At 36.7% G+C, this 25,106-nt stretch overlaps 1 protein-coding gene across 3 annotated transcripts in view; it reads left to right on the top strand.

Moving 5' to 3' along the window:
• SHPRH (SNF2 histone linker PHD RING helicase) overlaps positions 1 to 25,106 on the top strand; it is a gene marked incomplete at its 3' end in the record, with an annotated part of 90,363 nt that overhangs the window by 200 nt on the left and 65,057 nt on the right. For 2 of the 3 annotated variants that reach the window (XM_081251260.1, XM_081251262.1), the window contains exons 2-10: positions 9,942 to 10,605; positions 13,188 to 13,317; positions 15,181 to 15,399; positions 17,929 to 18,007; positions 18,649 to 18,799; positions 19,962 to 20,070; positions 20,691 to 20,947; positions 22,425 to 23,084; positions 24,349 to 24,600. In XM_081251260.1, the coding sequence (XP_081107386.1) occupies positions 9,970 to 10,605; positions 13,188 to 13,317; positions 15,181 to 15,399; positions 17,929 to 18,007; positions 18,649 to 18,799; positions 19,962 to 20,070; positions 20,691 to 20,947; positions 22,425 to 23,084; positions 24,349 to 24,600 (2,493 nt within the window). In that variant the 5' untranslated portion in view covers positions 9,942 to 9,969. Of the gene's footprint in view, positions 1 to 10; positions 373 to 9,941; positions 10,606 to 13,187; positions 13,318 to 15,180; positions 15,400 to 17,928; positions 18,008 to 18,648; positions 18,800 to 19,961; positions 20,071 to 20,690; positions 20,948 to 22,424; positions 23,085 to 24,348; positions 24,601 to 25,106 lie in introns of those variants that run through there. The other variant, XM_081251261.1, reaches the window with a different exon arrangement.

Genomic DNA, 25,106 nt, shown 5'->3' with positions numbered 1-25,106 from the left:
GTCGGGGACGGAAGGAGTCTCTGCACAGAGACGGAGGTCGCAGGGAGGGAGGACTCTGTTGTTCTGGAGTCCTGGAAACTAAAAGGCAGAGAGGGAGCCGCAGCGCGAGTCCCCCCGACCCTTCCCCATCCCAGACGTGTGGGCCCGTGCACCGCCGCGGCTCCCCCGGGACGAGGTGGGGCCGTGGGAAAGGAGACTGTGCTTCTCCCCGGGGGCTGGGGCCTGCAGTGTCTTGTTCGAGCGCCCCGAGGGCTGTGATCGCGCTCCTCCGCCTCGCGGCAGCTTGTTTGCCCGGCCTGCTGAGAGCGATCGGCGCTGACAGCCCTCTTCAGACTCCTCGAACCGCTTTTGAGTCTTTCGGAAGAAAACTGAGTGGGTATCACCATTCGCCGCAGATATGCCCCTGGAGACTTGGAACTGGGCAGCTCTCTAGCTTCTTGGTGGGCGGGGTTGTAATGGAGTAAAGGGGAGGCCGAGGCCAAGTTAGTCTGAAAGTTCTCAGTTGCCTCTGGAGTCATATTAATTACATTCGCATTCAAAACCACCAGTGCACATTGTACACTTTGACTCCGTGGTGGTTGCTAGTTTCCAGAACCAAGGTGTGTTTTCTGATGATTGATGGTCACTGTCAGATAAACAGTATTATTAAATAATGACCACTAGGCTTGTGTCTTTTTTCTAAGTGACTTGACATTAGCCATGAGGTAAAAATCCTAGATGTTTGGTGTTTTCCTACTTGTGTTTAAATTAACTTGTGGCTTTAACGGAACAAAAAAATAATAATTTTTATTTTTATTTATAAAGTCATTAAAGCTATTTTTTACTATTCGGTAGGGTGATAGCAAGAATGATGAAACTCCCATTAATTGAAATAATCCATAATATCTATACTGTCACCAAAAAGACTAGTTGATTATGATCAGTAATCATTCTGGAAGCAGTGTGGTAGTGAACAGTTGTGGGGTAAGTGTTCCTGTACTGCAAAAGCTGGCACTTCCTGGAGTTTACAAGGTCCACTTAGCCAATAAGCTGGCAGTTGAGAATAAAATAGTTTAGTTTTGAAGGATGCTATACATATGTTTATATATACTCTTCTTGTGCAGCCTAAAGAACTGTACTTACAGGATTATTAAAACAAATCTTTTTTTTTTTTTTTTTTTTTTTTTTTTTTTTTTTTGCGGTAGGCGGGCCTCTCACTGTTGTGGCCTCTCCCCTTGCAGAGCACAGGCTCCGGACGCGCAGGCTCAGCAGCCATGGCTCACGGGCCTAGCCGCTCTGCGGCATGTGGGATCTTCCCAGACCGGGGCACGAACCCGTGTCCCCTGCATCGGCAGGCGAACTCTCAACCACTACGCCACCAGGGAAGCCCTAAAACAAATCTTTTATTAAGAGTTCAGGCTAGAAAGATTTGGGGGAAACAATCTGCTGGTGAAAAATATTATGAGGGCATTTTCTAAGTATCTGTGACTAACATATGTTCTAGAATTCAGTAGATGAAAATACTCTCAGCCTACTGGAATTATCACTACAGAAGAAGATTGTGGTAATGCTAGGTCACTGAGAACTGTTCACTTATCAGTAGTGATTGGGCTTCACTTGCATAATAAGGCTTACCCTGGACAGCAATATCTCAAATGTATATACTCTTTGTTCCCCTAATAGCCTAAACCCAGGCCTACCGTGGATTTGTGGTAATTCAGGATTGGTATGTGTCTTTTAATGAAGAGCTAATAATTTGGAGAGGAAAGAACCTGAATAAGTTTAATTGATATCCATTTGTTGTATTGTCTTAGTAACTTAACATTTTATGTTTACTCTTCTAGCAATCTATCTTTGTTTTCTGTTAAAGATACAGGTCAGTCAGTTTTCTCTGTCTCATTCTGGGCCAGAAATAGTAAGGAGTAGTTTCACACTACCTATAGTCTTTTAGAATATGGTTAAGAGAGATTTTTCCAGAAAGAAATATGAGTAAAGTACTATCCTAGGTCCTTAAAAAGAGAGAGGGTATTCAGAAAATTACAGATCTTTGGTTCACGTTACTTTGTATCTCATTTCCATCCTGACGCTGACCTGGCATTGGGAGTACAATGCTGAATAGGATACTGTTCCTGCCCAGTTTTCAAGTAGTTCAAAGTCCAACAGTTAAGAACACTGTAGCAGTTGGGATCAAGGAGGAGAGGCCCTTAACTCAGCATACCTGGTCATGGAAGGTTTTGTGGGGAGATTAGGACAGCAATAGGCAGAAAAGCATGAAAGGGCATTTCGAGCAAAAGACTTTTTACATCTAAGTGAGGGACAGTAAAAATGTGGTCCATATAGAAAACTGCATATAATCATGTTATACCCAAACACTGATATTTAAGTGGGAGGAAGAAGAAGCAGAATCATCAAAGATGAGATTCCTCTGGTATGAGGAAAACAAGGAGAAGGATTTAGAATTGGAATATGATTAGAGATGTATGGAATTTTACCAGTACTTGACTTATTAGCTACCAGTTAACATTATGGTTATAAGTAGCTTTGATCAAATATTATCTTCTTTGGTTCAAGAGTTATCCCTAGATAGAGGTCTGCTAGAAAAAGAGTCAACCAAAACAGGATGGTGGGGTGGAGGGAAGGCAGATCATGAATGTGTGCTCAGTAGAGAACTGAACAAAACAAGAGCCTTGCTAGAAATCCTGGTCTTTATTTTTCTTCAACTTATCATTGTAATTGACAAATACTTCTATAATATTAGAAGAATCAGATTGGAAGCAAACATCTAAAAGAATGTGCAGATTATAGTGGTATATATCACTTAAAAGATACTGGATGAGCCTTACCAGAGAAAAGAACAGAGAGTTGAAGGAATGTGTTCTGACTCAATAATATCTCTATTACGAGACTGTTGTAAGAGAAAGGGCACATATTAGCCTCTCTTCGCAATTGATTGGCTCAAAATGGTCATGGATTACTAGAGATGCAGCACCCGTTGAGCAGACATTTCCCATCTATACTATACTTTAGAAAGAAAGAAGTGGATTTTAGTAGGCAGCTGCTAACAATAACGAGGTTTCTCAAACTTGGCTGTATGCTGGCATCACCTAGGGAGCCTAAAAAATAATGGAGGTAGTGCCTGAGCCCTGCCCCAGAGATTATAATTTAATTGGCTGGGGTAGTACCAGGCATCAGGATTTTTAAACTTTCCTCCAGGTGATTCTAATGTAAGTCAAATTTGAAACACACTGATCTGTAGTCCCCCATCCTGCCACTTTAAAGTTCGGTTATTGTAAAATAGAGTTTATAGTGTTCTCGGGGTGATGATAATAGCAACGACCACTTACTGCATATGTGCTAAATTTCTGTTGCTGTGCTCTTGTACATACACAAAGAGGCTAGATAATTTGTACGTGCCAAGGCTAGAATTAGAATCTATTGATAGTACTTCAAAGCCCACATTCTCTCCTGTAAACCAGATTGCTTTGCAGATGTGAGACACTTTAGCCAGTTGCTTTGGGGGCTTTTAGAATTAATGGTTCCATAATTACCATGTTACTAATATTACTGTGATTGGTGTGATAGGTTGTGTAACTGGCCCAGTTCCCTCCCCATCCCCTACCTCATATCCACGCTCTTTGCCATGAGCAGTTCCACCGATAAAGAAGTGTAATATATGCCCCCACCTCTTGACTTTGAGTCCATCCATGTGACTTGCTTTGGCCCGTGGAACCTTAGTGGTTTTACCCTGACCAAATACAGAAAAATACTTGTTTGGTTGGATTTGTACTCTTACACCTCAGTCACTGCCATAAGAACGTTCCTGGGTTTTTTTTTTTTCTGGTCCCAGGAGAAGGATGAGGGCTACATTAAGCAGAGCCAAGCTGCTTCTCCCGAAACCTAGCCCAGATCAGCCAACCCTCGGCTAACCTGCAGATCTGTGAGAATAAATTATTGCTGTCTCACGGCAGAGCTTTGGGTGATGCGTTATACAGCATATTTATGACAGTAGCTAACTGATAAACTGGTATAGCCTAACTTCAGCAGAGTGACCCAATTCCAGTATTCCAACCTGTGCTCTGAGGAGAACTGGACACAGAGAAGCACTTAGGTTATTAAGGGCTTCCTATATTATTCTGATCTCTTATCCAAGATAATAGAGGCGATAAGATGCTTGAAAAGTAGTTAACTATAGTCAGAGATAGATCACCACCTGCATATTCATAAACCAAGCACTGGTTGAGGGAGTGGAATTCTCATGACAGACTTAGACCAGCAATGTTTGATAGACATTTTGCAATTATGAGAGTGTTCTATATATTTACACTGTCCAGTACAGTAGCCACTAGTCACATATGGCTTTTGAGCTCTTGAAGTGTGGTTAGTGAGAATGAAGAGCTGAGTTCAAATCTTTTTTTAACTTAAAGTTGAATTGCCACAGGAAGCTAGTGGTATCCTTATTGGACTGCACAAACAACTTCCTTGAGACTGTGGAGGAAACCACTCTTCTTTTAAGTCACAAGGCCAACGTGTTCCTAAGTAAGAGAAAGGTTCTGTCAACAAGGAAATGAGGTAGATCTTAGGCAGATAAGTAATATTATTTGTTTCTTTTATGGTTATTGTTCTATTCAGATCTTCTCTTTATTGGACCAGTTTTATTCATTACATTTTGTTAGTAAATTACACATCTTATCTAGATTTTTCAAGTTTATTAGAATAAAGCTATTCTTAATATTCTCTTACAGTTTTTAAATCACTTCTGCACCTACTTTTTGTCTTTGCTTTTTAAATTAGTTGTTTTTTTAATTAATTTATTTATTTTTGGCTGCATTGGGTCTTCCTTGCAGCGCGTGGGCTTTCTCTAGTTGCGGTGCGTGGGCTTCTCATTACGGTGGCTTCTCTTGCTGCGGAGCACGGACTCTAGGCACGCGAGCTCTAAGCGCGCGGTAGAGCCACAACTTCAGTAGTTGTGGCTCATGGGCTCTAGAGCGCAGGCTCAGTAGTTGTGGCTCACGGGCTTAGTTGCTCTGAGGCATGTAGGATCTTCCCAGGCCAGGAATCGAACTCGTGTCCCCTGCATTGGCAGGTGGATTCTAAACCACTGCAGCACCAGGGAAGTCCTGCTTTTTAAATTAGTTTTATTAAGGTAAATTACATGCAATAAAATTCAACAATTTTACATATACAATTTGATGAATTTTGACAAATGTGTACAATCATGTGATCACCAGTAGAACATTTCTGTTACCCCAAAGGTTTCCCTTCTGCTTCTTTGCTGTCAGTCACCTCTTACCACTTCCTGGCCCCTGGTAACCACTAATCTGCTTTCTATCACTAGATTTTTACTTTTTCTAGAACTTCGTATAAATGGAATCATACACTATGTAGTCTTTCACTTCTGGCTTCCTTCACTTAGTATAATGTGTTAAAAATTCATCTATGTTGTTATATGTATCAATAGTTTATCATGAGTAGTATTGCATTTGTTTATCCATTCATCAGGTGATGGACATTTGGATTGTTTCCAGTTGTAGGCTTTTATTAATAAAACTGCTATAAACAAATTCAAATTTAAGTCTTTTTTATGATTCTGTGTTTTTATTTCTCTTAGGTAAACGCCTATGAGTGGGATTAATAGGCTGTGTAGAAAATATATATTTAATTTTGTAAGAAATTGACAGACTTTTCCTGTTGAAATGCTGGAGAGTTCAGTTCTAGTTCTTCTACATCCTCAGTCTTTTAAATTTTAATCATTCTACTGGATATGTAGTTTCTCATTGTGGTTTATGGGTTGAATTGGAAATGCCTTAATAACTGATGATGGTGAAGATATTTTCATGTGCTTACAGTATTTGCAATGTATAGATCCTCTTTGGTGAAAAGACTGTTCAAAATTTATGTCCATTTTTTTAATAAGGTTGTTTTTCTTACTATTGCTTTGCAAGTTGTTTATAAATTCCAAATAGAAATCTTTCATCAGGTATATTGTTTCCCATCCGCAGCTTCCCCTGTCATTTTCATAACAATATCTTTTGAAGAGCCAAAGTATTTAATTTCATTAAAGCCTAATTTATCATTTTCTTATAGTCTCTGCTTCTTGTGTCCTATTTAAATTTTTTTTTTTTTTTTGGCCTAATCCACTGTCACTTAGATTTTCTCTTCAGTTTTCTTCTGGAAGCCTTACAGTTTTAGCTTTCATATTTCAGTTTATGATCCATTTCAAGTTAGTTTTTATGTATGTGGGGAGGTAAAAATCAAGGTTCTTTTTTTTTTTTTTTGCATAGAGATACCTTTTTTTTTGTGTGTGTGGTACACGGGCCTCTCACTGTTGTGGCCTCTCCCGTTGCGGAGCACAGGCTCCGGACGCGCAGGCTCAGCGGCCATGGCTCACGGGCCCAGACGCTCCGCGGCATGTGGGATCTTCCCAGACCAGGGCACGAACCCGTGTCCCCTGCATCAGCAGGCAGACTCTCAACCACTGCGCCACCAGGGAAGCCCGAGATATCTATTAAAAGGGATATTCTTTCCGCAACTAATTGCCTTTGAATTTCTTTCAAAAATCAATTGACCATGCCATGTGGGTCTATTACAGGACACTTTATTTTGTTCCATTGGTCTATATGTCTATCTTTATATCATTACCACACTGTTTTGACTACTGTCAGTGTAAGTCCTGGAGTCATTGTTAAATCTTTCAACTTTCCTCTTCTTTTTCAAAATTATTTTGACTCTTCTAGCTCTTGGGAATCAGCTTGTCAGTTTCTACAAAAAAAAAAAAAAAAAGGCCTGTTGGGATTTCTAATGGGATTACTTTGACTCTGTAGATCAATATTGAGGAATTGACATTTGGGCATCTTGATTCTTTCAGTCCATAAACATAGTACATAGTATGTATATCTCTATGATTATACTACTAGGCTCTTTTCTCTCTTTTTATGTAGACTTGACAATTTTCAGAATAAAAAAATTTTTAAGTTATCTTTTAAAGAACTGTGAAAACAAGAGAAAGAGACATATCTATGCACATATTTTTCATTCACAATGCTTTTTATTCCATTGTGTAGGTCCAGATTTCCATCTAATATCATTTTCCTTTGTGAGGACTTCCTTTAACATTTCTTGTAAATGTGGGTCTACAAGTGAATTCTCTTGGCTTTTGTCATTTTTTTCACCTTCATTTCTTTAAAGATACAGTCAGCCCTCCATGTCTGCAGATTCTGCATCCACAGATTCAGCCAACTGCGGATCGAAAATATCCAGTAATATAATTTGCTTTCCTAAAATTGCCAGTCAGTTTTTTTAATAACCACCTTTTTGTGTTATGACTTTCTGATTCTGTTTCATGAAAACAATATGTTATCTCCCTGAGGATGTAATGATGTTGACTGTTTTATAAAGTTCTTATTCAGATTGCTCCGTCTGTTTGGGTGAAAGTTTCTTTGTTCATTTGTACTCCTGTTGGAGATCCCTTCATGTTTGTTGACTGTGAACTCATCTTTGAGGTTCAGATTCCCCGCTTTACCTTTCATTGTCTCTGCTTATACAGTTTGCTTAAGGGGAGGCTCAGAAGCAGATGTAAGACTTGTTTTCTGTTGTATTCAGTGAGGATGGGAGATTGGTGAGACCTCCATATAGGCAGAGTCCATTGTCATCTGCCTTTTTTTCTTTAGTCAGTGGCAAAGGACATCTTTCTGGTTTAGGCACCGCTCTCACCAGAAAATAGATACTCCCATCACAGCTACCTTGTCTTTGGGAGAAATAGGGCAGGTAAGGGCCTGTAGGTTTCCACTTTATTGTTCCACTATTATCTGTACTGTAGCCCTGGACTCACTTTGGGTTCCACTACCAGGTCCCCCACCACTGAGCATGGCAGCCCGCTTGATGATGCTCCCGTCTTTTGTGCTAGTACATTCACGCTGTCACTCAGCTTTCCAGTCTGATTCCCTCTGTGTCATCCTTTAGGAATACCTCAAAGCTCCTGGTCAGCCGAGATTTCCCCTTGTTTTGTATTACCTTAAACAGGGCTAGATTTGGAGCAGAGTAATTAAGGATGGGAAGTTAGTGGAGGTAGAGGGATGTAGACTGCTCTGTGTGCTCAGTTTGTCGTCAAGAAACCAAAACACAGCTTATCGTCTGTATTGAATTAAAGACCATGGTTTGATCTATACTTCTTTTATATCCTCTCCTCAAATACAGCACGGTGTTGAATACTTACTGGGGACTCGGCGAATACCTGACTGGATTTTATTTAAAAATGGAATTACTGAGAATATTTCTTTTCTTTGTTTTTCTATATATGTTATATATATATTTTTAACGCCTTTATTGGAGTATAATTGCTTTACAATGGTGTGTTAGTTTCTGCTTTATAACAAAGTGAATCAGCTGTACATATACATATATCCCCATATGTCCTCCCTCTTGCATCTCCCTCCCTCCCACCCTCCCTATCCCACCCCTCTAGGTGGTCACAGAGCACCGAGCTGATCTCCCTGTGCTCTGCGGCTGCTTCCCACTAGCTATCTATTTTACATTAGGTAGTGTATATATGTCCATGCCACTCTCTCACTTCGTCTCAGCTTACCCTTCCCCCTCCCCATGTCCTCAAGTCCATTCTCTATGTCTGTGTCTTTATTCCTGTCCTGCCCCTAGGTTCTTCAGAACCATTTTTTTAATTCCATATATATGTTAGCATACGGTATTTGTTTTTCTTTTTCTGACTTAACTTCACTCTGTATGACAGACTCTAGGTCCATCCACCTCACTACAAATAACTCAGTTTCTTTTTATGGCTGAGCAATATTCCATTGTATATATGTGCCACATCTTCTTTATCCATTCATCCGATGATGGACACTTAGGTTGCTTCCATGTCCTGGCTATTGTAAATAGAGCTGCAGTGAACATTGTGGTACATGACTCTTTTACAATTATGGTTTTCTCAGGTTATATGCCCAGTAGTGGGATTGCTAGGTTTTATGGTAGTTCTATTTTTAGTTTTTTAAGGGACCTCCATACTGTTCTCCATAGTGGCTGTATCAATTTACATTCCCACTAACAGTGCAAGAGGGTTCCCGTTTCTGAGAATATTTCTTAAACTGCACTTGAAGACAAATTTTGTTTATACATCCTTTTTTTTTTTCCCAGCTACATGGTTGGAATAAATTGGAATAGGCACCAACCATCATTATGACTTTGTGATTTAACTTCTCTGAGTTGTTTTATGCTATGTATAGGAATTGGCTATTATTTTGGGAAACGTAGTTTAGGGCCTACCTTATATAGGCTGCTTTTAGCCCAGTTTCCTCTTTTGAGTTGACAAAGCTTTCTTTTCTTTTTTCCCTATATTTTTAAATTATCTTCTTTTATTGTCTCTGCCTTATTTCCCCTGGTTGCCATCACCACCTTATTTCTTGCCCAGCTATCCCTCTTATTCTTTTTATATGCTGATGCACAAAAAGAAATACATTTATATGTTTTCATCTTCCTCTTTTGAAAAAGAAGATATATATTTTAGGGATTTTTAAGTTATGGAAGAGTCAAGTGAAGTTTTGTTAACTCTTTGGGATTATAAAACAAAATTGAAATTCTGTGGTGATGATACGAATCTAAATGTTACTAAAAGTTTTCAAATAAGCATTTCCAGGATATCTGAGAGATTTACCTTACTATCATGCTGCTCATTAAATGTATTTTTAGATTTTATTTTATTTTAAACAACAAATTATCTATATTAAATTTATCTGTAAAAGACCAATAAGACCATTAGAATTTATATGATACATGAGATTATAGTCAATGTGTTCCAAAGCTGTATTTATTTAAAAAATTATCCATTACTTTGTGTGTCTCTGAAGATTTCATGTTATGTATGGGATTATTTTTCTCTGCTGAATTTCTCATCTGGGAGTATTTAAATACTAAAATCCTCTCTTGGAATGCCTACTGTTGCATTTGTCTTCTAGAATTCATATTTACCAAGATAACTTGAAAATGAGCAGCCGACGGAAACGTGCTCCTCCAGTGAGGGTAGATGAGGAAAAGCAACAGCAGCTTCGTTGGAATATGCATGAGGACAGAAGGAATGAACCTCTCACCTTAAGTGATGACGAGCAGTCCTGTCCAGGTTTGGACTCCTCTTCTGCTCACTGCATCATCCTAGATGATAGTCTAAAGGAAGAAGTGTCTCACAAAGATACGAAGAGGTGTTCAGAAGTGGTGAGCGTCTCAAAATCAGTTGAAGAAGAGACTGGTGGCATTTTTTCCCCTTTGTCTCTAAAGCTGAATATTGTGATTTCTCCCTGTCACTTTGATAATTCTTGGAAAGCATTTCTAGGGGAATTAACTCTTCAGCTTCTTCCTGAACAGAGTTTAATTGAAAATTTTTCTGAAAGGAGTTTTACACTGATGAGTTCAGAGTCGAGCTATCAGTTTGTGGTCTATGTTCATTCAGAATGCGAAGATACAGAGAAAAAAGAAAGAGGACTCAACGAGCCAATCAGTATTTGTGACAAAGGTATTCACGTGGAATCATCCTTCAGTGGTGAAATGTTAGAAGATTTGGGCTGGCTGCAAAAGAAGAAAAGAATAAAACTTTACCAAAAACCAGAAGGAAATCGCATTATCAAGGTAAGCAATTTCTGTAGTGTCTTTTAAGGTTCTTCGGCATCAGACAGCCCATTTTGAAATTAACTTAGAAGGAAGGTCTGGAAAGCCAGCAATAAGCCTCTCATTATTAAGTGTCAGAGTACACTTTATTTGGGACATTCAATAACTATAAAAAATGTATATTATAGCTAATCATTTTCAGGCTGTTCTTTTTTCAGCATCTTCCTGATTTGCCCTTTCCAGTTCTACTCTCAGTGACTTGTTTTGGTCCTCGTTATCTCTTTCTCTTCCTGTAGCAATCCTTTAATATTGCCTTTTCAACTCCTTCAATTTCCTTTGTCTCTGGGCTGGTATGATATGAATGCAAATGGAATTCTAGTCTATTTACTGCCTCTAGAATTAATGATAATCTGGCATATAAGTCTCTCCTTGGATAGGCCTTTGTCTCCTTCTCCAGCCTCAACTCTTTTTTTTTTTTCTTTTGGTGTGTGTGTGTGTGTGGTTTGTTTGTGTTTTTTACCTTTATGGTTTGGCATCCATGGGGTTTTTTCTGTTTTTTGGTTTTGGGGTTTTTTTTTGCGGTACGCGGGCCTCTCACTGTTGTGGCCTCTCCCGTTGCGGAGCGGAGCACAGGCTCCGGACGCGCAGGCTTAGCGGCCATGGCTCAGGGGCCCAGCCGCTCCGCAGCATGTGGGATCCTCCCGGACCGGGGCACGAACCCGTGTCCCCTGCATCGGCAGGCGGACTCTCAACCACTGCGCCACCAGGGAAGCCCCAGCCTCAACTCTTAATCACTCTGCTTTTTAGTTTGTCCCAGAAAGTGCAAATTACTTTGTTTCTTGCAGATACCCTGCTGTCTTTTTGCATCTCTGCTTTTGCTCTCACACTTCCCTCTGCCCGGGTTGTTCCTTCCTCATCCCTCCTAACTCCTGGTCATCGCTTAGTGTTCAGCTCAGAGTTTACTTCACCTGAGGAGATCCTTTCTTAAACTCCATGGATGGTGTTACATGCTCTTCCCCCATAATATCTAACACGCATGCTTATTTTTGCCTTGGTCACCTGTAGTGTACTTACATTTTATGTCTTTCCCCCTCACTAGACTATGAAGTTTTTTATCTTCACAGCCCAGTAAAATACCATGTACTAAACAGATTTTCAGTAAATGAATGAATAAATTTACCATTCATTTCAGGCTCTGCTATTCACTAGCCAAGTAACTTTTTGTGTATCATTTAAAGGCCTTAATTTCAGCTTCTTTTTGTACGAAATGTAAATAGTACTCATTCTTTTTACCTCATACAGTTGTGTTGAGAATCGGGTGAGGTAATGTAAGTAAACGTACTTTGTAAACTATGAAGCAGGTTTATAGGCCTTCATGCTAGAACTTGAAAAGAAATTCTAAAATGTTAAATTCACCTCTGTTCAGTTGAAAACTGTGTTATACATTTCTCACATTAAAAAACAATTATATTGATAGCCCCATTTATAGTTTCAGAATTGACAGAAGGCACGGAGAAAATTTAGAAGCATTGGATTGTAATTAATTCTTCCCTGAACAGTCTACCTATACAACCAAGCATTCCCTCCCTTTGCTGATAGTGAGTGCCAAAACTTGTGGCTCAGGGATAACAAGTATGTAAGAATTCATAGATTGTATGCCTGTATTCTGTCTACTTCTCCCACCCCCACACCAAATCTTGATCTGTTCTGTCTTCCCTAATCCCAATTTTTATAAACTTTTAAACACTTACTGCTGCTCTAGCAAGCCATCTCTAGGTACAAAGCAGAATATAAGTAGTGAAAAATAATCTTTGCCACTTATTCCTGTATAATGCTGGTTGATTCTTGTTGTTTAGTGAAAAAATATGAGAATCTCAGTGATTAGGGAATCAAGCTCAGGATAATACAGGAAAATGAAGGAAACTGTGTTTATTGATTATCTACCATTAGGAAGTTTTAAAGTTGTACTAAGTGGGCTATCTCATATAGGCTTCTCTCCCTTTGGGTCAGAATAAATCAATAATTTTGTTTGTTTATTTAGCTCTTAAATATCAATGCCAGTATTAAAATTCAAGTATTTTGACTACAAAACTTCATACTACATTGTTTCACTAGACTCAAGCTACATAACCTTAATCAAGGTCTGTTTTCCTATACATTTTAGTGTTTGATCTAGTAATAGGGATTCCAAAACCTAACCGTGCTTAAGAATCCTGTCATGTGCATCAGAATCTTCTGGGGGAATCTGCATTTTTAACCAGCTTCATTGATTATTCTGATGATCATCCAGTTGGGAAATCATTGACTTGGTTGGTAGAATTGGTGTTCTCATCACAGTCTCCCAGGTTCAGTTCCAGTTAAGGAAATATTTTTTTTCTAGCTACTTAAATGGTGCATCACACATAGTAGGTACTGCATTTGTAGAATGAATTTGTTATTGAAAGTGAAAACATCTAAGGGAGATTTGGTAGGTATATATTTAGTGCTTGTGGGGTAAATACTGTGAATACCTTTAAAAATGATGATGTTAAATGTTTTTCTTATATCCTCAAAAATGGTATAGTACAATCAAAACTATTTTTATGTTGATTAATTCTGTGTAGGTTGGAATTTATCTTTTGGAAGGTGGCCTAGCAAAACTAGATTTTCTGAGTGACGCAAACTCAAGAATGAAAAAGTTCAATCAACTCATGAAGAGAGTGATGGAAAAGTTATACAATTTTATTATTCCAGGTAATATTTAAAGTAAACTTTAAAATTGCTACTACTGAAGAGCTGTGGGTTTTCCCCCAAATCCTATACATAACAACCAGAAAAACAGCTACAAAAACTGTAGTAAAAATTAAACCTTCATAAAATTCCTATATGACAAAATTATACATATCTGAAATACCCCTACTTCTATAATTTTTGTCTTTATTTGCTTAATAATGTGCTTAGCTTATAGTAATTACTCAAGAAATGTTTATGGAGTCAGTAGGCAGAATTTAAAGGGATCTGAGCTGATTGGAATTTTTGCATTATTCCTGTGCTTTTTTATTTTGTCATGGCCAGAGATTCTTGGCTGGCCTTTATTCCACCTCTCCTTTGCAGTCTGACAAATAATCTCAAGACCCTGCTTCCCATAAAGACCAGTTAACTTTGCTACTGTTTCTTGGCAAGATGTTGTATCCTTGGTCAGGACTGCAGTTTCAGAGTTGTCTGCCATTGGTTCCCAAGGGAGAGTGTGGATGGCTTGATGCAGCCCATCAACACTGCTGGAAAAACGGCTCAAATTCTCCAAGTCCTGCTCATGGTGGGTCAGCCTTATTTCAGGTGCAAATTATAGAACATTTTTGTACTGGAATATTTGGGAAATCAGTTTCTGAACTTGGTTATTGAATTGTTTCTGCAGTATATTTTTGCAAAGCTTCATAATAACTAATAATAGTAAATGATTTTGCATGTTAAAGACTTAAAAGGAGGAAAATCACTGGTTTTAAAATTGGAAGGAATGCTTTTAAGTACACCTAGAATTTTTAAAGTTATGATAAGAATTCCATTATTCTGCCTTCTAAAAATAATAAAATTTGAACTTTTCAGAGGAAAACTTAAAGGATTTTAAAGGAAAACTTCAAGTTTAGTTATTAATACTAGAGTATAAACCTATACTAACAGTCTGAAATAACCAAGCATATAACTACACATTAACTGTAAACTTTTGAAAATCTTAATATGACATAAATTTTATTGAAAATAGTAAATTATGTATTTTATAGTACAGTTTTTATTTTAGAGCATATGAGGCCTGTTCTATAAATGTGTGTAGGCCTATTTGAAACCTTTCAGTAATAAATCATTAGCTTTAGTTAATGGGGTTTTTAAATTTGTTCAAGAGTTTGAATTTTTTTTTCATTTTGTAGACATGAATCTTCTTCCACAGGGCAATTGTGCCCAACAAATGAGTCTGAAATTCTTACGAATTTGTATTGATGGCTTAAGCCCTTAATCTCCTAATTGGCTGCTGGTGCTACCAAATACCTATCTTTTTTAGCATAAGAAATAGAATGGGAATCCTTGTCTTATTAGACATAGAAAAATTGTCTGCGTTTGGATTTTTTTTATGTTAAGATGTAAAAGTGAAATAAATTATCCTTTTACAAACTGCAAAAGATAATCACATTCAGTTCCTCAGATGTTTATTAAACATCTACAATGCGCAAGGCATGTGCTAGCTGCTCTGAGTAACTATAAAAACAAAAGACAGCCTTTGCTGTCAAAGAGCATTACAGTTCAGTGGGGAAGGGATGAATACACACAAATGATTGTATTACCAGATAGATTGCAATATATTACTATATCCAAAGTATAAGAGTATTGCATGAACACAGAGGAGAGTATTAATTCTGACCAGGGAAAACAAAAGAAAATGTCATGGAAAAAGTATCAGTTGAATTTTCTTGAAGGATGGATGGGTAAATTTTTGATCAGTCAAAAAACATACTAAGCAAGGCCCCAGAAATGGAAGAATGCAGGGTATGTTCTTGAAGTAAGAATTGCTTATAGTTATAAATGTGGATGGGGTTGTTTTGAGTACATTTGTTCTTGGATATACAGATGTGTTGGAAGAGGATGAGGAAGATTCAGAGAGTGAGCCAGAGGGACAGGACATTGATGAGCTCTATCATTTTGTGAAGAAAACACATCAACAAGAAACTCCATCCATCCAAGTGGATGTCCAGCATCCTGCACTGACTCCTGTGTTGAGACCATACCAAAGAGAGGCTGTCAATTGGATGCTACAACAAGAGCATTTCAAAAGCACCCCTGCTAGTGGCAAGTATAAGATGCTTAAAGAAAGGCAAATTGATCAGAGGGATTATATGAGAGAGAGAGGGTAGGGGGAAATTGATCAGTAAACAAATCATATTGAAAACAGGATAGAATGGGTGTTACTATGAACAAAATTATTTTCTAAGAAATCTTTCAAAACTGAAATCTAGAGAAATTCATTTATGAGTTCCCTCATCCATAAAAGTTCAAACTGATTTTTCCAGCCAAAGTAAAGGCTGCCTTGATTGGAATTTTTAAAAACCAAGACATTTTTTACATGCCTTTCCAACTAAGAATTGCTTTTGTAACCTGATCAGATGGAATCTTCCTAATATATGTAAAAGGCTTTACAATTTAATCATGAATGTTAGGGACAGAAAGCAAATTTACAGAAGTGGGAGACTTATGTGTGACTAATCTAATTTTCCTAGGTTTGCATTTATTTTCTTTACTCCACAACATAAATAATAAAATGAAACGCCATCTAGTAAGTGTTTTCATAAAAGTAGTAGATTTATGGGAGTCATATGTGCCACTTCTTTATCATTGTCTTTAAAGGCATGGGCACAAGATGAGATTTTTACATGACTCTAGGAAGTAAAGTGTTAACTATTTCTCACTCTTCCTGTATAGATTTATTTTAATCAGTGATGAATAGCTCTTATTTCTCCCACTTTTTTATCCAACAAATTTTATTTTTTTTAACTTTTTATTTTGGAAATATCAGTTCATAGCCAATATTATTTCTTCTTCCTCCTCCTCCCCCAATATTTTGAATTATTTTGAAATAATAGTCCCACATATTGTATCATGTCTTACGTTAATATTTCAGTTTATTTCATTAAAAGATAAAGGATCTTTTAAACAGATATAAACATATGTACAATGCATTTTAAAACCCAATAATTCCTTAATATCACCAAATCTCTCTCCCTTCCCTCCTTTCTCTCTATTTCTCCCTCTTATAGTTTGTTCAAATCTGAAACCAAATAACATCCATATATTGGAATTAGTTGCTGTCTCTTAAGTTTCTTTTAGTCCATAGGTTTTATCTCCTCTCTCTTGTATTTTTTTTCTTATATTTGTTTAAGAAATGGTTGGCTCTGTAGAGTTTACCACAGACTGGATTATTTTTTCTCCAAAATGAAATAATTTTTTTCCACTAAGGAATTTGACTAAGGTGTAACTTACATACAGTAAAATGCACAGACCTTAAGGGCACAGTTTGATAAGTTTTGATGAATCTATGCATCTGTGAAACCAGGAACTCAGTTAAGACATAGAACCAGACTTTTTCAAAAGTAACCACTGGCCACACATGCCTCTTGAGACTTGAAATGTGGTTGTCCAAATTATGTGCCGTAGGTTTAAAATATACACTAGATTTCACATAGTACCAAAAAAAGAATGTGAAATATCTCACTACTAATTTTTATATTGATTGCATATTGAAATGATAATATTTTGATTATATTGGGCTAAATGAAAACAACTATTAAGATTAATTTTACCTGTTTCTTTTAATATTTCTATCATACCGGGCTGACATAAAGTATTTCCATCACCCCAGCAAGTTCCATAATTGCCCAGTCAGTTCTCCTACTTCAACCCCTTCGGGAGGCAACCACTGTCACCGTAAATTAGTTTTCCCTGTTTTTGAAACAAACGGAATGATAAAATGTGTACACTCGGGTGGAGGGAGTTGGCCTCTTTCAACATAATGTTTTTGAGGTTCATCCGTGCTGCATGTGTCAGTGATTCACTGTTTTTTGTCCACAGGCTAGATTTTGTTGGTTAAATCCCATGTGTCATTTAGTAGTTTTTCTGTTTCCTTGGTTCCCATAAATTAAAGCTTCTTATCTTTTAAGTTTTTTCATTTTATAAAACCTATGTGTCTGTATTCCTACTTCATCTATTAATCCCTAAAGAAAGTAACAAAAAATGACTTACCATTTCACTGGTGAGGAGAGACATACTTCCTACTTAGCAGTTGGTTTGAACAACTTAAAATATTAAGGGAAGGGTTAGTGGACGATTCTGGCTGAAATAAACTCAGTACTTCAGTGTTATAGTTTTAGATATTATTTCCTCAGTTAAGCCTTTCCTCCCACTCAGACCCATATAAAAGGTTAGGTCTGATTTATGTTAATGTATTAGTCCAGTATCATATATCTGTTGAGTTATTTAAAGACATCAGGTAACTTTTTGAAGGATTTATAAAAGATAAGCTAATTTTCTTTATTGGGTAAGACTTGGTTATATGTATTAGTTTTCTTTTCCTGTTAATCCTCTGTAATTTGCTATACTTTTTCTGTCTTATCACCTGTTTATATGGAACATATTGGTGCCCAAAGCAAAGGAAGCTAAAGAATAATATCTGAAGAAAAGAATGAGAGGAGCCCTAGCCTTTTTCCCATGTGTATGTGCCTTTCCAGGGTGTCCTGACTGTTAACTCACTTTTATTTTAATGTGATTATCTGGCAGAAAGGAAAACAAACAGAAACTTGTTCTTATGATTATATTTTTCTTTAGAAAACGCCCTGCACTTCCTATGGCGAGAAATTGTTACATCTGAGGGTTTGAAACTCTACTACAATCCATATACAGGCTGGTAAGGCAAAACTTTATGTACTTGATAGTAAAAATAAATATTACAAAAACTGTATGAGATTGGTAGCATAAGTCTTCAGCCTCAGCAGCACCTCAAGAAGGAATACTAAGTCCAGGTCTCATTAGACATTTTTATAGATAGACATAGAATTAATAGCACTTGTAATTTTTCAGTAGATAAATGCAGTATAATAAGATGCATAGTTATTGATATTTAAAGAGATTATAATTCTAGGTAAAAATGTCATCTTATTATGGGCCAGTTCATTAAATTTGTTAATTTCTATTACCAAAGAGTTTTAGGAATCATTAAATATGACTAGTGAATCAGTAGTTATTGCCATTCTTATTTTTTTATTCACAGATTCATAAAGGTCACAGAAAGAAGGCAGACATGCTTTCTTTTATTTATAGAAGAGAAAAATGATGACAGTACCAATTCTGTTTCTGCAGACTTTAGTTGTCAGCTCAGGCAGTTTTTTGATCACAGTTCTTATATTCATGATCTAGGGATTATAATTGTTGCAACCTAAAATACAATTTTTAAAAGCTTAGCCTCTATGCATTTCTCCCAGTTCTCTTTAGGAACAGTGTAATTTTTACTTTCATTCCTATGATGTGTTTTTCTTGTTTTTTCCTTAGCATCATCCGTGAGTACCCAAATGCTGGGCCACAGTTGCTTGGTGGAATCTTAGCAGATGAGATGGGTCTCGGAAAGACAGTAGAGGTTTTGGCTCTGATTCTGACACATACTCGACAAGATGTCAAACAAGATGCTCTCACTCTTCCTGAGGTAGTAGGAGTACTACAGGGCTTGGGAAAGTGGGGACATATGTTCTCCAAAAGCATCATATATCAAACATTTGCTTGGCACTTAAGTCAACACTTTCAGTTTACTCTGCAACTAATGATTTATGTTAGTTGTTAGTTAACTTCAAGTAGGCACAGAAAATGGGATGTTTGTGACCTGGAGGGGTTTTTCAAAGTGATATTGACCAACTAGGAAGGCGACATGCTGTCACTTACCAAGCTTCCTTCTAGCTGGCAGAGAAATTCCCTTAGGAAAGTTTTATTACTTCCTCAAATGTTTTGTCACTACTTCAAGTCTCCGTATTACTGCTAAATATTTTTGACAGCTATTTTTCAAAAACTGCAAATCTCAGATATGTAAATCTTAGAATCAAATATCAATAATTAGAACTTTGTTACAGGATAAACAGCTTAGTAATTAGATTGCTAGATGAAACAAACTCTGAGTGTTTACTCCAAAATACAATTGTGTTTAAAAATACAAATTTTAGAGTTTATAAGAAAAAGAAAAAACTTCAGTGAGGCAAATATAGCTCACAGTTCATATTTTTCAATAATGGAATCTGAAATCAGCCCATTTAATCCTGCCGAAATGAGGCCACTAGTTAAAGGCATAACTGTAATTACCTGTAGGGCCCACCATGCTCACAACCTTAGTGGTTATGTGATCTTTTAATAGTGTAAAGTTTGCAAAATTAGCCTTTTGGATTTGAGTAAGGGTTAGAGTAGGGAATGTCTATTTCCTTTGTAGAAAATGAGTTGGAGTATTCAGTTTTAACTATCGGTAACTTCCTTTGGATATTTTCTGTTCATTAGCTGTGTTAATTTTAATTTATTTTGAGAATTATTACAAATTCAGTGGGTTATTACTATTTTAAACAAGGCTTGAAAAGTTAATTTCAGAAGTTTCACATTTAAAATTTAGGTAATTTAAGATAACATGTACAATTTTAAAAAGTGATGGCTAGCTGTAAACTCTGAAATAAAAAATAAGGTTTATATGTGTGCATAACATATTTAGCCCTTTCTGTCATAATTTATTATAACTTTTGCATCTCCTTAATAGAAGGAGGGTTTGTCTTGTTAAGCAACTCAGAATACTGAAAGCAAAACACTGTGTGACTACTTAATGTTGTTTATATCAGGGAAAAGTGGTGAATTATTTCATCCCATCACATTATTCTGGAGGAAATGTAAAAAACACAAAAACCCAGAATGTGGAATTTGAACCAAAAGAAAAAGTTCAGTTCCCCCGTAAGTATGAAATCTCTTGAAGATAACACCTTTTTACAGTGATCTTTGTTCTAGTTCTTATAATCATTATATAGAGATATCTTGTAATTGTTATGAATAATTGTTTCTACAGTTATTTATACCTTGCATAAAAGTTCAATTACAAGGCATATTATCTTAACAAAAATAAACATTTATTCTTTGGTTTGACTTGGTCCAGACAGTTTTTTGCTTAATTTGTTACATTTAAATTTCTTTAGCTTACAATTTAAATCAGGCTTTGATAAAGAGTAGCTACCTCAATTCTGCTAGCAAATGAATGTTTCCCTTGCTGATGGTAGCATTTATGTAAATAACTGTGAGAAGTTTTTTTTTATATGTAGTTTTAAATGATAGTTGATTTGTAAGATTAGCAAATTAATGTAATTCTTCCTTAAATTATTCCATTACAGTAATTTATTAATTATTGAGATAAATTTTTATTACATATTCTTCAAAATGACGATGTACAGACAACATATCTTTAATAAATCTTTGATTTATTTTCTTCTTAACTTGGTCCTCAGTACACATTGAGATTAACTGAGTTTTCTTTTCATTTTAATTGTTTTCACTGAGTTAGCATATCATTTTGCATTTAGCTACACGTGTGATGATCCTGACAGCTGTTAAAGAAATGAATGGAAAAAAAGGAGTTTCCATTCTTTCCATCTACAAGTATGTCAGTTCTATATATAGATATGACGTTCAGCGGAACAGGAGTCTTCTGAAAAGGATGCTGAAATGTTTAATTTTTGAAGGTCTTGTGAAACAGATCAAAGGCCATGGTTTTTCTGGTACTTTTACACTGGGAAAGAATTACAAGGAAGAGGATATACATGATAAAACAAAAAAGCAGGTAACAGAGCATTTATTAAGTAGCTTTATGTGATGCTTTACAGAATAAGTTGACAGACCCCACCTGTCTGAAGCTCTTACAATCTGGTGATAAAAGAAACAAACATTAGGAAAAATGCTTACGGCTGAGGCGTATGTTTTCTACTTCCTGAATATAAGTTCCATCAGAGTAGCAACTTTATTTTGGTCACCATTAAGCCTGGAGAAGAGTGCATGACATATGTCAGGTGCTCAATAAATATTTATTGAGTGAATTATAAAATTAGTTTGTTAAGCATATTATAATTTAAGATAACTTTTCTTACCCTCATGTTGTTGTCAGCAGTTAAAAAAGCATGTTCCATACTTTATAAAAATATTGATACCTTCCATTTGCATAGCCCTTTATATACAATGAATCTTTTATATAAGTTTTTATTTTTCCCATGTCAACACCTTATAAAATGCTTATATTTTGTTATAAAACTGCTGCTTTGTGGCCAATAAATTCAGTTTGCTTTTAAGAAAATAGTTACAAATTGGCAAACATAAATCAAGAAAAGACTAATGACAACAATTCAAAATGTAGAGTTACCAGCTTAGCTACTGTGAAATAAATGGCAGACCAAAAAGTTCATTTCCTAGAGCAGGAAGTCTCCACCAGTTTCTCCCCAGCTAGGTTAGAAGACTGCAATGAACTTCTGTGCTTTTAATAATCCTTCTGCTACCCAAAAAAGAAAATCTTCAGTTAATGCCAGTCATTCCATGTTAATGTCATTCATTCCTCTGTTCAACCTTGACTGTGACATCACTTCTAGGAAGCTATTGCTGGCACCTACCTCCCCATCGCAGCCCCTCTCTGTTATATAACCCTCTTATGCATTCCTATAGCGTCATTTTATTTTTTACTGTTGTGTCTTTTCCAACAGACCCCTTTGAGACCAGGAGCTAAATATTCCTCATATATATATCCCCAGCATCTAACATGATGCCTGGCACAGAATTGGCACTCAATAAATAATTGCAGGAGGGTACACAGTTAGAAAGCAGAAAGAAAGAAGGAACTTATTTGCTAATTGCAGTAACTAGTAGATTAATTTTCACTTTGTTTAAATGCTATATTTTAATACTTGGTATTTTTATAATTGCCCTAGTTTGTATATTTAGGTATTATAAATTACCAGTCTTTTATTGATTTAGGCAGATGGTAAATTTTAAGTAGTTGATGCCAAAATTAGTAGCTCCCTTTATCTTTCTAATTTTTGTTCACTCCAAATCTTAATGATACAGCAGTAGAGCTTTCTTTTGCTTTTGGAGGGAAAATCAGGGAGGGGAGTTCTTAGAGCAGCTTGAAAACCACTGATCAAGAGTGATTCTCCTCAGGGAAGGGGTAACGAAGACTGGCTACTGGATTTTTATGTGAAGCACATGAAGTTGGGCATTTAATTTCAGATATGTCACTCTGTTGAAATAAATTAAATAAATAATATTTTTCATAGGCTGTGGGGAGTCCAAGGAAAATTCAGAAAGAACCCAGAAAACCAGGGAGCAAGGACACAGATTCTGAATACTTGCCATCAAACACCTCTGATGATGATGATGATCCTTACTATTATTACTATAAGGCCAGGAGAAATCGTAGTAAATTGAGGAAAAAGCCTGTTCCATCCACAAAAAAGGAAAAAAGTCAGCTTAACATCAATCTCAACTCACAGGATCACTGTCCAGCTACCGGTGACTCTGCAGTTACTGATGTTACCACATCTGAAAGTACATGTGTGTTTGAAGTCAAGCAAAAACATGCAGCAAAGGACCAAGCTGAATCTCTAAATCCTGTTGGTCATGACATGCCACATTCTAATATCATGGGTCCCTATAATTCCTCCGATTATCACTTTGAGTGCATATGTGGTGAAGTTGACCAGGTAGACCGTAAGCCTCGTGTTCAGTGCCTGAAATGCCACTTGTGGCAGCATGCAAAATGTGTGAATTATGAAGAGAAGAATCTGAAGATTAAACCTTTCTACTGCCCCCACTGCCTTGTTGCAATGGAGCCAGTATCAACAAGAGCAACTCTGATCATCTCCCCTAGTTCCATCTGTCATCAGTGGGTGGATGAAATCAATAGACATGTGAGGTCATCATCTCTTCGGGTCTTGGTAAGGTAGTTTGGACTCTTTAAAGGGTTAGGAAAATGTAACTTTTCACTCCATGATAATTTTTATAATGCTTGTCGCTTTGTTTTTTATCCCCAAAATTTAATGAGATAATATATTAAATCAGAACTTGAAGAGGAAATTGAGAATAAGAAATAGAACCGTAGACTGTTTATTCTTTTCTGACATCAGAAGTTAAAGCACTTTGGATGGAAAGATGAAAGCTTTTGAAAAAAATCTTGATCGTATAAATGAAAAAGTCTTTGTATAAGCGTTTATACTCTGAGAGAAATGCAATTCAAAGGCAGCATTGTGTAATAGTATGAACTTGTATGATCTTTCAACTTTTAGTTCCAGAATCTTCCTCTGAAGCCTCAGTTACCCCATCTGTAAAATAAGGATTTACTCATTCAACAGATATTTATTGAGTACCTAGTATGTGCCAGGAATTGTGCTAAGTTCTGTTCTCACAGACTTTTTGTGAAGATTAAATGATTTGATAAAGTGCTGGCACATAGTAAGTGGTCATTTAATGTTGTTCACCACTGTTAGTTTTCTTTACTCTCTTTGTTCTTCTTTCCACACAAATGTTATGTATGTTTTCTAGATTTCAGCCACTGTGATAGGCATGGAGAATACAGTAATATGTAAAACACCATCTTTGCCATTGAGGAGCTCTGTTCTGTAGAGTAGGCAAACCCTGGTCTGAATCTTGACTCTGCCAGTTTGGAGCAAGTCACTTCATGTTTCTTATGTGTGGGATAGAAATAATAACTAACAGGATTATTGTTGAAAGTAGGAGATAAAACTTTGCATGGTGTCTGAAATATAAAAGGCATTCAGTAAATAATAGCTCTTATTGTTCTACTTTTTCACACCATTGTGCTTTTGTACAAGCTATCCCATCTACCCACCTACCTGTAAGTCCTTTTCCCTTTTTCTCCACCTGTGAGGACTCCTAAATATACTTCAAGATCTACCGCAAATTTGAATTTCTCTCTGAATTTACCTTCTTAGCCATAGAATTGGCCTTTCCACTGTGAGCCTTCACATTTACTTCACATTTACTATTCCATTCACATTACTTATGTTATTAGTCTTACACACTAAAATGCATCTTTCTCTAGACAGGTATAGGATGTTATCTTATAGCATGTTTGGTTCTAAACAAATAGAAAGGACTCAGTAAGTGTATAAATAAATGACTATTTCAGTATCTTTGATGTGCCTTTCTGCAATAACTATGTCTATGCTGATTATTTCCTAGGTATATCAAGGAGTGAAGAAAGATGGTTTTTTACAGCCTCATTTTTTGGCAGAACAGGATATAGTAATCATTACTTATGATGTCCTTCGTTCAGAACTAAACTATGTAGATATCCCACACAGCAATAGTGAGGATGGGCGTCGCTTAAGGAACCAGAAGCGCTATATGGCCATTCCCAGCCCCCTCGTAGCTGTGGAGTGGTGGAGGATTTGCCTTGATGAAGCTCAGATGGTTGAATGTCCTACTGTAAAAGTGAGAATTTCTGCAGAACCTTCTGAGGGCTGGGGAAGAGAAAAGGGAGAGGGATTGGAGGAAACTGTCCATAGAAAATTTAATAGTTTAAGTGTAGTTTAACCCACAGCATTGACACTGGCCAAAAGTTTGCCTTTAAACACTCAACATTTGCTTTTCTCTGTGTATGAACTATATAATCCTTAGGAATTATTTTGGTAATCTCTGAATCATTGCTGTAAATGCAATGCACATGTATATTTGAATAAGATGGAAGTTTTTGTGGGATGCAGATCAAAGTATTTAGGGACTTTTATAAGCATTTCTGCTATGGGGAAGGCTCATCATATAGCCTCTGATAACTTTGGCAGTTTTTTGATCAGAGAGACCAAATGGTAATAGAAAAATACTACTTTAGAGGACAGAATTTTTATTCAGACTTTGTTGTATGTCTTTATTCTGTCTTCTTTGGCCAGTCTGTAACCTGAATTGAATTTATAGATCATGTCTATTAGCATGGTGGTTCA

This window comes from Mesoplodon bidens (assembly GCF_964165515.1).
Source record: "Mesoplodon bidens genome assembly, chromosome: 12".
Taxonomy (NCBI): domain Eukaryota; kingdom Metazoa; phylum Chordata; class Mammalia; order Artiodactyla; family Ziphiidae; genus Mesoplodon; species Mesoplodon bidens.
This window is presented reverse-complemented; position numbering and strand designations above follow the sequence as displayed.